The 14,214-nt window shown below is 43.0% G+C and overlaps 1 protein-coding gene across 3 annotated transcripts in view; it reads left to right on the top strand.

Moving 5' to 3' along the window:
* The window catches only part of LOC138736609 (protein GPR107-like), a 122,841-nt gene that overhangs the window by 14,377 nt on the left and 94,250 nt on the right, over positions 1-14,214 (top strand). For 2 of the 3 annotated variants that reach the window (XM_069886397.1, XM_069886407.1), the window contains exons 4-7: positions 4,901-4,921; positions 11,371-11,459; positions 11,558-11,736; positions 12,365-12,402. In XM_069886397.1, coding sequence (XP_069742498.1) covers positions 4,901-4,921; positions 11,371-11,459; positions 11,558-11,736; positions 12,365-12,402 — 327 coding nt within the window. The remainder of the gene's footprint in view (positions 1-4,900; positions 4,922-11,370; positions 11,460-11,557; positions 11,737-12,364; positions 12,403-14,214) is intronic. The other variant, XM_069886402.1, reaches the window with a different exon arrangement.

Below are 14,214 nucleotides of genomic sequence, written 5' to 3'. Positions count from 1 at the left end.
GGACCTACACAAGGTGGACCTACACAAGGTGGACCTACACAAGGTGGACCTACACAAGGTGGACCTACACAAGGTGGACCTACACAAGGTGGACCTACACAAGGTGGACCTACACAAGGTGGACCTACACAAGGTGGACCTACACAAGGTGGACCTACACAAGGTGGACCTACACAAGGTGGACCTACACAAGGTGGACCTACACAAGGTGGACCTACACAAGGTGGACCTACACAAGGTGGACCTACACAAGGTGGACCTACACAAGGTGGACCTACACAAGGTGGACCTACACAAGGTGGACCTACACAAGGTGGACCTACACAAGGTGGACCTACACAAGGTGGACCTACACAAGGTGGACCTACACAAGGTGGACCTACACAAGGTGGACCTACACAAGGTGGACCTACACAAGGTGGACCTACACAAGGTGGACCTACACAAGGTGGACCTACACAAGGTGGACCTACACAAGGTGGACCTACACAAGGTGGACCTACACAAGGTGGACCTACACAAGGTGGACCTACACAAGGTGGACCTACACAAGGTGGACCTACACAAGGTGGACCTACACAAGGTGGACCTACACAAGGTGGACCTACACAAGGTGGACCTACACAAGGTGGACCTACACAAGGTGGACCTACACAAGGTGGACCTACACAAGGTGGACCTACACAAGGTGGACCTACACAAGGTGGACCTACACAAGGTGGACCTACACAAGGTGGACCTACACAAGGTGGACCTACACAAGGTGGACCTACACAAGGTGGACCTACACAAGGTGGACCTACACAAGGTGGACCTACACAAGGTGGACCTACACAAGGTGGACCTACACAAGGTGGACCTACACAAGGTGGACCTACACAAGGTGGACCTACACAAGGTGGACCTACACAAGGTGGACCTACACAAGGTGGACCTACACAAGGTGGACCTACACAAGGTGGACCTACACAAGGTGGACCTACACAAGGTGGACCTACACAAGGTGGACCTACACAAGGTGGACCTACACAAGGTGGACCTACACAAGGTGGACCTACACAAGGTGGACCTACACAAGGTGGACCTACACAAGGTGGACCTACACAAGGTGGACCTACACAAGGTGGACCTACACAAGGTGGACCTACACAAGGTGGACCTACACAAGGTGGACCTACACAAGGTGGACCTACACAAGGTGGACCTACACAAGGTGGACCTACACAAGGTGGACCTACACAAGGTGGACCTACACAAGGTGGACCTACACAAGGTGGACCTACACAAGGTGGACCTACACAAGGTGGACCTACACAAGGTGGACCTACACAAGGTGGACCTACACAAGGTGGACCTACACAAGGTGGACCTACACAAGGTGGTGGGACCAGACAACATACCTGGTTGGGTACTGAAGTAGTTCACAAACCAATTAACTGAGGTCTTCATGTATATCTTCAACGCCTCACTGCAGCAGTCCATCGTTCCTGCAGGATTCAAGCCAGTCACCATCATCCCAGTACCCAAGAGGGCAATAACAGGCATCATTGACTACTTAGTGTCTGGTGATGGAACACATCAAAGTACATGTTCCAAAGACGCTGGATCAATTTAAATTCGGCTAAATAAACCATTCCACAAAGGATGCTATTGTCTTGTCGCTTCACTCCATCCTGGCCCACCTGGAAAACAACACCTCATATGCCAGGTTGCTGTTCATTGACTTCAGATCAGCATTTAATACGACCATTCCCCAGAGGCTGGTGGAAAAGCTATCCCTGCTGGGACTCAATGCCACACTCTGTAATTGGATCCTGGACTTTCTAATGGTAAGACCACAGTCTGGGTCGGTAGCAGAACATTAAGCACTGTCATGCTGAGTACTGACACTGCTCAGGTCTATGTGCTCAGCCTGTTCTGATTCACACTACTGTCCCACAGTAGTTGGCCTCATCATCAACAAAGATGGGTTGTTCAACAGAGAAGAGGGGAAAAATCTCATGTAATGGTACGAGAGTAACAATTTGAAGCTAAAATTGGACAAGATGAAGGAGTTGATCATGGACTTCAGGAGGACCAGGAATGACCATCCTCCACTACACATCAACAATTCTGTAGAAGAGAGTGGAGAGCACCACATTCTTTGAAGTTCACTTAACTAGTGATCTATCGTGGATGCTCAACATCTTCTCACTTGTCAAGAAGGCACAACCATGACTGCACTTCCTGAAAAGACTGAAGCGGGCAAGGCTACTGGCCCTCGTTATGTCAACCTTCCATAGGAGCTCTATTAAGAGTGTCCTGACTGGCTGCATCACAATGTGGTACAGTTGTTGCAGAGAAATGGATAGGAGTTCAATCCACAGGACCATAAGAGTGGCAAAGAGGACCATTGAAGTCTCCCTCTCCCCACCCCCTCGAAAAAAAAAAATTGGCATGATCTACTGGAATTTTTGTCTGAAGAGGGTGTGTAAAATAATTGAGGATCCCTTCCATCCTGCACACATCTTTCAGCTGCTCCCGTCAGGGAAAAGCTGCAGGAGTATTAGAGTATTAAAGTATTAGCACCGCCAGACTAAAGTGGCTTCTTCACACGAGCAATGAGAATATTGAATAACCAAAGAACAGCTTACGCTAGCCATTCAAGACTCATCTGTACAAAACAATATTTATTATATAGATAAAATACTTGTCCTTGTGTATTATTTGTCTGTATGCATGTTATGTCTGGTTGTGTGTCTGCATACTTTTGCACCGAGGACTGGAGAATGCTGTTTTGTTGGGTTGTACTTCTACAATCAGATGACAATAAACTTGACAGATCAGAATTTATGGGCATGTCACCATAGCACTAGTTCTAGATAGTCAACACTGATTCTGAGAGTCAGACCCTGGAAAAGGCCCTTCAACCCAATACATCCACACTAACTAAATTGGTAGTCTGGGATCATCACATTTGCCCCACATCCTTTTAAACACTTCTTGTACATGTGTATCCAAATATCTTTTGAATGCCAAAATTATACCTGCTTCATTTGATTCCTCTGACAGCTAATTCCAAATGCAGAGTGAAAAAGTAGTCCATGGGATCCCTCTTAAATCTCTCCTGTCACCTTGAACTGATACCCTCTCGATCTAGAATTATCTACCCTGCGAGAACAACTGAGCATTCATTTTATGCCTACCTCTCATAATTTTATGTACCTCAGTACGATCACATCTCAGCATCTTGATCTCCAATGAATGAAGACTGAGCCTTTCCAGCCTCTCCCTGTAATTGAAGCCCTGAGATCCTGGTGAATCTAATCTGCACTTTTGAACTTAATGACATCCTTCCTAGACCTAATTGACCAGGACTGCACACAGTGCTACATGTATGGGCTCACCAACAACTTGTACAGCTGTATCATGATGTCCTCACTTTTGTATTCAGGGTGGCACAGTTGGTATAGTGGATATGGCAATGCCTTTACAGTGCCAGCAATAGGGACCAGGGTTCAAATCCCGCTCTAAAGAGTATGCATGTTCTCCTGACGTGGGTTTTCCCTGGATGCTCCTTTTTCTTCCCACTGTTCAAAAATACTGGGGTTGCAGGTTAATTGGGTGTAAATTGGGCAGCACGGAGTTATGGGCTGAAATGGCTTGTTACTATCTTATGCTATATGTCAAAAAAAAATTTTAAATTGAATTTGAAAGTCGTCACCATTCAAAATTCCTTTGTGACGTAATAGTACAGAACATGTTCTGTAAAATTATACAAAAGTGCCTTCTGCCTGCTGCTTGGCAGTCAAAACATTGCCATGAGTGTCGCTTGGCGTCCCTTCCAGTATGTGAGAAAGAGAAGCAAAAAGGAGTCCCTTCAGAGACACTGAGTGTCTGTGGATTTTCCTCCAGTGCTCCTGCAGCTGCACAGACTACTGCTTGATCCATCAGCAACCAAAGCTCCAGATCTCCAGCAACTTGTGCGGGGTCCCCAGCACACATCACCTGCAGCCTGTGTGGGTTCCTCAGCTGCTGAGCCCCTCGCCAACTGGCTGCTGTTGTGTCCTTTTGGGTGATCTCCTTTGCTTTTCCTCAACAGGAGGTGTTCTCCCGGTTTCTGGCACCCTGTGCCAGTTCACTACTCCCCAGAATCCGCAACCCCTCATGGCTGCTGCCACAAGGAATTGCAGGTGCTCGGATGGTTAATGTGAGCAGTTCCTTTGCCGTTCAGCATTCTCACTGCCCATGTGAAGAAGCTCTTCCTCAGCCTGATGATGCAGTTTAATTTTCACTAATGCTCATAGTAATTTCCTAGCCCACCTTACCAGCTGATCTTGATCCTGTTGTAAACTTAGATATCCTTCTACACTACACAATACCACCATATTTGATGTTACCTACAAATTTACTAACCAAGTTAACTACATTGTCATCCACATAATTAATATACATAACAAGAGCATTGACTGCTGTGGCACACCACTAGTCACAGGCTTCCACAAATTCAGAACTGTCTTGCAAAAAAAAAATTTGCATTTTTAATTTTGATGAAGAGATGGGTCATTTGGTTGACAATGGGATTTCCATGGTGCTATTCATAAGGATATGCATCAACTTCATGAAAAGACAATTGGAAAAATGTTATTTGTATGTGGATTTGAAAGCACATTAAAGGAATTTGGCTAAGAAATTGGCTGAAGGACAAAACAGTCAGAATAATGGTCAGGTGCTCAAATTGCAGCAGGTGTCTAGTGGGATTCCACGAAGAGTCATATTGAGATTACGTTAAATACTGGAATAGAAAGTGATGACAATGCAATTTTCTGAATGATTTAACTCACAAATTTGTGGTGAATGAGCTATGACTAATTGATATCTCTTTTCTCTTGCATTTTATTTCCCTCCTCTTCTCACTTAGATTTGGTCTGCATACATCAAGGTGAAGTGTACTTGACATTAGAATTTTGCCAAAAAAAATCACCAGAATTTGTGCTTACTCGCTCTATCCACAATTTCATTGAATGACAGGTTTGAAGGACAAATTGGAGGAGATCAGCAGATCTCACAGCATTCATAGAACACTACAGCACAAAAAACAGTCCCTTCTAGTCTGTGCCGAAACATCACTCCACTAGTCCCATTGACCTTCACTCAATCCATAACCCTCCAGACCTCTCCCATCCATGTATCTATCCAATTTATTCTTAAAACTTAAGAGTGAGCCCACATTTATCACGTCAGATGGCAGCTCTTTCCAAACCCTCACCTCTCTGAGTGAGGTTCCCCCTAAGCCTTTCCCCTTTCACCCTAAAGCCATGTCCTCTCGTATTTATCACTTCTAATCCAAGTGGAAAGAGCCTACTTGCATTTATTGTCTCTACCTCTCAATTTTGTAAACCTCTATCAAACTATCAAATCTTCCCCCATTCTTCTATGCTTCAAGGAATAAAGTCCGAACCTGTTTAATCTTGCCTGTAACTCAACTAAAGACTGGGCAACATCCTAGTAAATGTTCTCTGCACTCTTAACCTTACTGATATCCTTCCTGTAGTTAGGTGACCAGAATAGCACACAAAACTCCAAATTTGGCCTCACCAATGTCTTATACAACCTCACCATAACATCCCAACTCCTATACTCAACATTTTGATTTATGAAGGCCAAGTTGCCAAAAACTTTCTTTACAACTCTGTCTCCCTGTGACACCAATTTAAGGGAATTATGTATCTGTATTCCCTGATCCCCTTTGTTCCTCTGCATTCATCGGTGCCCTACCATTTACTGTGTATGACCTACCTTGGTTTGTCTTTCCAAAATGCAGCATCTCACATTTGTCTGCAATAAATTCCATCTGCCATTTTATGGCCCATTTTTCCAGTTGGTCCAGATACCCCTGCAAGCTTTGAAAGCCTTCCTCGCTGTCCACAACTTCTCCAATCTTAGTGTCACCAGCAAATTTGCTGATCCAATTTACCACATTATCATCCAGATCATTGATATAGACAACAAACAACAATGGTCTTAACACTGATCCCTGAGGCACACCACTAAATCACAGGCCTCTAGTCTGAGAAGCCAAACGAACACAGCTCAGCGCGGACATTGGCAACTTCAGGGGTTTCTACGAGGCTCTAAAGGCTGTGTACGGCCCCTCACCCCAAGTCCAAAGCCCGCTGCGCAGCTCAGACGGCAAAGTCCTCCTCAGCGACAAGATCTCCATCCTCAACTGATGGTCAGAACACTTCCAATCTCTTTTCAGTGCCAACCGCTCAGTCCAAGATTCCGCCCTGCTCCAGCTCCCTCAACAGCCCCTAAGGCTAGAGCTGGATGAGGTTCCCACCCTGGATGAGACATATAAGGCAATCGAACAACTGAAAAGTGGCAAAGCAGCAGGTATGGATGGAATCCCCCCAGAAGTCTGGAAGGCTGGCGGCAAAACTCTGCATGCCAAACTGCATGAGTTTTTCAAGCTTTGTTGGGACCAAGGTAAACTGCCTCAGGATCTTCGTGATGCCACCATCATCACCCTGTACAAAAACAAAGGCGAGAAATCAGACTGCTCAAACTACAGGGGAATCACGTTGCTCTCCATTGCAGGCAAAATCTTCGCTAGGATTCTACTAAATAGAATAATACCTAGTGTCGCTGAGAATATTCTCCCAGAATCACAGTGCAGCTTTCGCGCAAACAGAGGAACCACTGACATGGTCTTTGCCCTCAGACAGCTCCAAGAAAAGTGCAGAGAACAAAACAAAGGACTCTACATCACCTTTGTTGACCTCACCAAAGCCTTCGACACCGTGAGCAGGAAAGGGCTTTGGCAAATACTAGAGCGCATCGGATGTCCCCCAAAGTTCCTCAACATGATTATCCAACTGCACGAAAACCAACAAGGTCGGGTCAGATACAGCAATGAGCTCTCTGAACCCTTCTCCATTAACAATGGCGTGAAGCAAGGCTGTGTTCTCGCACCAACCCTCTTTTCAATCTTCTTCAGCATGATGCTGAACCAAGCCATGAAAGACCCCAACAATGAAGACGCTGTTTACATCCGGTACCGCACGGATGGCAGTCTCTTCAATCTGAGGCGCCTGCAAGCTCACACCAAGACACAAGAGAAACTTGTCCGTGAACTACTCTTTGCAGACGATGCCGCTTTAGTTGCCCATTCAGAGCCAGCTCTTCAGTGCTTGACGTCCTGCTTTGCGGAAACTGCCAAAATGTTTGGCCTGGAAGTCAGCCTGAAGAAAACTGAGGTCCTCCATCAGCCAGCTCCCCACCATGACTACCAGCCCCCCCACATCTCCATCGGGCACACAAAACTCAAAACAGTCAACCAGTTTAGCTATCTCGGCTGCACCATTTCATCAGATGCAAGGATCGACAATGAGATAGACAACAGACTCGCCAAGGCAAATAGCGCCTTTGGAAGACTACACAAAAGAGTCTGGAAAAACAACCAACTGAAAAACCTCAAAGATAAGCGTATACAGAGCCGTTGTCATACCCACACTCCTGTTCGGCTCCGAATCATGGGTCATCTACCGGCACCACCTACGGCTCCTAGAACGCTTCCACCAGCGTTGTCTCCGCTCCATCCTCAACATCCATTGGAGTGCTTACACCCCTAACGTCGAAGTACTCGAGATGGCAGAGGTCGACAGCATCGAGTCCACGCTGCTGAAGATCCAGCTGCGCTGGATGGGTCACGTCTCCAGAATGGAGGACCATCGCCTTCCCAAGATCCTGTTATATGGCGAGCTCTCCACTGGCCACCGTGACAGAGGTGCACCAAAGAAAAGGTACAAGGACTGCCTAAAGAAATCTCTTGGTGCCTGCCACATTGACCACCGCCAGTGGGCTGATAACGCCTCAAACCGTGCATCTTGGCGCCTCACAGTTTGGCGGGAAGCAACCTCCTTTGAAGAAGACCGCAGAGCCCACCTCACGAACAAAAGGCAAAGGAGGAAAAACCCAACACCCAACCCCAACCAACCAATTTTCCCTTGCAACCGCTGCAATCGTGTCTGCCTGTCCCGCATCGGACTTGTCAGCCACAAACGAGCCTGCAGCTGACGTGGACTTTTTACCCCCTCCATAAATCTTCGTCCGCGAAGCCAAGCCAAAGAGTCTGAGAAGCAATCATCCACTACCACTCTGTCTACTCCCATTCAGCCAATTTCAAATCCAGTTTACAACCTCCTCATGGATACATTATGTCTGAACCACCCTCCCACATGGGATCATGTCGATGGCTTTACTAAAGTTCATGTAGACAACATCCACAGCTTTTCCTTCATCTACTTTCTTGGTAACCTCAAAACCCTAAGATTCATTAAACACAACCTACCATGCACAAAGCCATTTTGACTATCCTTAATCAGCCCTTGTCCAATCTTAGAACACCCTCCAGTAATTTACCTACTATTGACGTCAGGCTCACTAACTTGTAATTTCCTAGTTTACTTTTGGAGTCTTTTTTAAACAACGGAACAACATGAGCTACCCTCCAATCCTCTGGCACCACACTTGTGGCAAAGGACATTTTAAATATTTCTGCCAGGGTTCCTGCTATTTCTACACTAGTCTCCATCAAGGTTTGAGGGAATATCATGTCAGGCACAGAAATTTATTATTCGCTGTAAGACAGCAAGCACCTCCTCCTCTTTCATCTCTATAGATTCAATGACACTACTGCTGGTTTTCCTTCCTTCCTTACACTATGCCAGTTTCCTGAATAAATACTGATGCAAAAAAAAACTGCTTCAGATCTAAGGCTCCATACATAGATGACTACTCTGATCTTCTAGGGGACCAATTTTGTCCCTTACTATCCTTTTACTCTTAACGTACTTGTAGAAACCATTCAGGTTTACCTTCACATTATCTGCCAAAGCAACTTATCTTCTTTTTGCCTTCCTGATTTCCTTCTTTAAGTATTTTCTGTACTCTTCTAGTTTTTTTTATTTGCTCCTAGTTGCTAATACTTGCTTTACACCTCTCCCTTCTTCTGTACCAGATCTCCAATATCCTTTGAAAACCAAGGTTCACTTTGCCTTTAATCCTGACAGGAACATACAAACACAGTACTCTCAAAATTTTGCCTTTGAAGGTCTTCCACTTACTGAACACATCTTTACCAGAAAACAACTTATTCTAATCTACTCTTCCTAAATCCTTTCTCATTTCCACAAAATTGGCCCTTCTCCAATTTAGAATCTCAATTCAAGGACCAGACCTATCATTGTCCATAATTAAAAAAACTAATGATATTATGGTCATTAGACCCAAAATGTTTGCCTACACTTCTGTCACCTGACCTGTCTGATTCCCTAATAGGAGATCACGTATTGCATCCTCTCTCATTGATTTAGAAAACTTTCCTGAACACATTTGTCCTTTTACATTATGGGAGTCCCAGTCAATATGTGGAAAGTTAAAATCTACTATCACAACTTTCTGTTTCTTACATCAGTCTGCTATCTCTACAGATTTGCTCCTCCAATTATCTCTGACTATTGGGCAGTCTATATTACAACCCTTTCCTGTTCCATCCTTATGGTCTCTGTAGACAAGATCTTGGAGCAATCCACACCCTAGCTGTCTCCATTACCTACTCCCAATTTAATTAAAGGATCTTACCTGGCCTTTACCTTACTGGAAGCAAGCTCTGCCTCAAAGTTCCACTCACACACTGGCCTCTCCTCTTCAACTTCCCCTCCTTTTATTTGTCCCTGCCAATTATCTCAAGTACTCATTCCCACAAATCAGCACTCTGTTTAACCCTTCAGTTGCCCTCTGCAATCTTTTAAAATCTCACTCAACAAGGCTGGTTCCCTACATTCACTGCTCTCCCGAGTCCATCACGCCTCCTCTTGCTGCAACAGTTCTGAGATTTGAGAAGCTAAAGATGTATTACCGATATTTTGGGCCTGAAGTGCTTATGCCCAAAATGTCAGTTGTACAGTTTATCTTTACCTCCTATGGAATCTGCAAGAACTGCTGAGTTCCCCAGCACTTTGGTCTGTGTGTGTCTTGGGTAAACTTATACCTCTCATTTTGTTCATTTTAGATTGGTCACAGTGTTTGAGCTACCGAAAGAAAATAGACACACACACCGAGAGCAGTTCAGTTTATACAAATGTTTATTACTAATTCAAAAGCTGATTTCACACTACAATATGCAAGCCCTTCCCAACTATACTCATCAATGCTTGGACTGGTCCCAACTGCTGAAGCGAGGCAACGACTGCACACTTGTAGTAGGTTGTCAGGGCGCTGGTAGCAGCTTCTCCACCTCCCCTGACCGGGACGTTGCTCGGAGTCTGGCTGTTCTTCCTTCTTGACAAGGGGTGTTCCCACCCCTCGGAGAGTCTAAACTTCAGCAGCAGGACCACAGGCTTATATACCCCAAAAACAATTAATCATGCGCCTACTCCTTCTAACATTTGTCAGTCAAAATCAAAACTGAACATTCTACAATTTAGAAGATTAATTATTATGGAACCAGGATGTTATGATTTCCTGGTTTATCTCGTAGATACAAAGACTTATTAAAACTTCTCAAGCAAGACAGGTTGTGACCAATTCGTCAATTTCAGAGTGTTGCATTTGACAACTGCTTTCCCTGGGCCTCACAGTGGAATTCCATTTCAAAGTGTATCTTCAGATAAATCCCCATGGCTGAGTTTAATTACATCTGCTAGTTCTGAAAGTAAGGTGACCTGCTGTGGACCCAGTGTCGTCAGTTCCACATAAGCAAAAAGCATCTGGGTACATGGTTTTAATCCTCCATTACATTGTGTGTGTGGTTTTTGTACAATCGCAGCATCTGCAGACTTTCGTGTTTCAGTTGAAAGATAAATTGGCATTCTCTTGTTACAACATTTTTGCCAGAGTATATTATTTAAAGCAATTTTATAGAGTCCTGATGAAAGGACACCTGAAGCATGAAATGAGTTTTGTTCCACCAACTGAGGAGCTTCAATTTCCTAGTGTTTAAATGAAGGGGAGCTGATCGTTGTGAAAAATAATATAATTCTTCGAAAGATTGCAGGGTACATACAAGGGGAATGTTTTGTTGGGTTGAAGAATATGAAATAGGATATTATCAGTTGTAGCAGATGAGGAGTGAAGTGAAAAATTTTATGCACAAGATTGTGGTAATCTGAACCATCAAGGATTTTGATTTCTTGTGTACATTTGAGGCTGAGATACATAGAAGTTTTGATGTTGATAGTATCAAGAAATATGAGGATAGCCTGGGAAGATAAAGTTAAGGCATTATCAACTATTTTGAAATCTGTGACTAATTCCTGCTTCTGTTTCTTGTTATATGGTCACTAATCAAGATTAAAAACAAATTTTAATATTTCTTTTGTATATTAGGAAGAAGATGTTGATTTTTGCTTTTTGAAGAAAAAACCACCAACTGATGCATCTGTAACACTTTTTGTTTTTGATTTTCGAACACAACAGTGAGTACATGGCAAAAAAAGAACCTGGCTTTGGAATCTTCAATCATAACACATTAGTTGCTCCTTGATGTTTACATACATCTCTTATTGATTCCTAGAATTACAGTTCTGAAGTTTGGCAGTAATCAGCCACCAATCACTGATGTTGGGTCAACAGCGAGTCTGTCATTAGAGGGAAAAGCCAGCAAGGCGGCAGCAAATACCCAGGGTGAATCCAACAAATTTGGAAAAGCTAAAGTGAACGAAACAGCAGACCAATCTGCAGAAGAACAGAAAGGTAGGAAATGCAAGTTTGTTTTTCAAAACAGCTTTGATTGTTGAGAATGTTATCAAGGAGGGAGGCTGGCATAGTAAATTTACACAGCTTTAAATATAACCTATATAAATATATGGCGAGCTCTCCACTGGCCACTGTGACAGAGGTGCACCAAAGAAGAGGTACAAGGACTGCCTAAAGAAATCTCTTGGTGCCTGCCACATTGACCACCGCCAGTGGGCTGATATCGCCTCAAACCGTGCATCTTGGCGCCTCACAGTTCGGCGGGCAGCAACCTCCTTTGAAGAAGACCGCAGAGCCCACCTCACTGACAAAAGACAAAGGAGGAAAAACCCAACACCCAACCCCAACCAACCAATTTTCCCTTGCAACCGCTGCAACCGTGTCTGCCTGTCCCGTATTGGACTTGTCAGCCACAAACGAGCCTGCAGCTGACGTGGACATTACCCCTCCATAAATCTTCGTCCGCGAAGCCAAGCCAAAGAGGAAATATAACCTTGAAGTTAATGTTAATTTCCTATTTTTAATTATGAAGCTTGGCATAAAACCTAGAAGAGTACTTTTTTTTTAAAAGATGTTACAATCTTATTACAGAAAATACTATCAAAAAGTTTACTTTTCCTTTCAGGAAAACCAAAATCTCTGGACAATTCTGCTGAACCAAAGGTTTGTGAATTTATTGTTTTTATTTGAACAAGGTGTATTGTGGATTTGCTGTAAATTTATGTTTTTCTTTTTTTTAATAGTCCTTTTGATGATGGGAATTGTTTTTATTTATTTTGGAGCGATGTAAGGCAAGCAGTTTTCTGAAGAAATTTTAGGTTAAAGGTTATCTTTTGATGTTGCCATCAGGTATTGTGATAGTACAGATCTATCACCAATGTACATAGTGTATATAGTTACTGTATCTAGACTGTGCTTACAGCGATTGGCTGAGAGCTAAGCCACACCTATTGTCTGGGCCTTAAAGGGTTGTGTCCCTAGCCAGGTCGGATCATTCCGGACTGGTCGGCCACCTGTGAAGAGCTCCGGTCTTTTGCTAATAAAATTGTAGAGCTCGTCGAAAGAACCAAAGACTTGTTGATCCAAACCAAGGCTTTTATTAGCAAAAGACCGGAGCTCTTCAGGTATCAGTTAGAGGGATACATAAGGAAACAGATCCTTCATCCCACTAAGTCTGTATTGACCATCAAACACCTATTTTGCCAATCTCATTTTATTTCCCCACATTCCCATCAGCTCTCCCAGATCCTACCACTCAATACCAGGGTCAATTTACAGGAGCTAACCTACCAACCATCAGATATTAAGCAAATTCTGCACTGAGTATATTAAATAGATGTGTGTGGTTTCTATTTTGGATATTGTGGAAAAATTAAAAATAGTTACTGTATTTAATAATGTCTGTATTTGTGGTCAATGTGGGCTTTGAAGATTACTTCCAATCAATCTAGCAATTTCTGTGATGTAAAGGTTCCATTATTGTCACATAATACTACATTTCGAATGTAAAATACATGAAATTCTTTAACTTTGTCAACTATAAAGAAGACAGAGTCGTCATTTTGTCCAGTTCCTCTCACAGAAATGAGACCCCAGTGAGGAGCAAACTCACAACCCCTGGTTTAAAAGACCAGTGCTCTAACCACTGAGCTTTCAGAGCCTCTTTCGTAAACTTTCCTGAACTTCCCTTTATCTAGTTAGGTATGAGTTGAAATGAAAGCGCTGCCAAATTGACATTGAAGAAATGTCACACACTTCAAACCAGGAATTAAGTTCAATTTTTAATTAAATGTTTCATAAAGCTTGAAATAACTGAAAATTGTAAACAATTTCATTAATTTGAAATAATTATTGTGGAATTAATATCACATGGAATGTGATTATATTTCTAAATTTAGAGATACAGTATGGTAACAGGCCTTTCCGCATCACAAGCCCACACCACCCAAATATACCTGTGTGACCAATTAAACTACTAACTTTGTACATCTTTGAGGACAGTATATTTGCAGGGCTGTAGTTTTGATTTTGTACATAATTTTTTTAAATACTTTTCACTCTTGCAACAAATGCAAGTTTTCAGAATATTTTACAATGAGAATTATTCTTAATCGCATTTCAAGACTGATTTCCCATAATTACACTGGAAAAGATTGTAAAGTGGTACCCCCAGTGGAGAAGCATGGAATTGTTCATAGTCAGTGAACACATTTTTGCAATTGTGTTTGTATGTACTTGAGAAATAGTTATTCATTCAACATTGAAAACTTTACTATTATTTTGACTGTAAAATCCTGACCTTTAAAATTAATTTTTACTTTTTTTATATTTGGCAGTCATGCATGATAATAAGAGACTGTTTCGGCTGCATTGCAGTGACAAAATGATGGGGACATATAATGACAACTTAAATAAGGAGCTTCAGAATAATTTCATACCATAAATTATTGCTTTCAGAGATGCAAATGTAAAACA

This window comes from Narcine bancroftii, chromosome 1, assembly GCF_036971445.1.
Source record: "Narcine bancroftii isolate sNarBan1 chromosome 1, sNarBan1.hap1, whole genome shotgun sequence".
In the NCBI taxonomy this organism is placed as follows: domain Eukaryota; kingdom Metazoa; phylum Chordata; class Chondrichthyes; order Torpediniformes; family Narcinidae; genus Narcine; species Narcine bancroftii.
The sequence above is the reverse complement of the archived record's forward strand: the minus strand, read 5'-3'. Positions and strand labels throughout refer to the sequence as shown.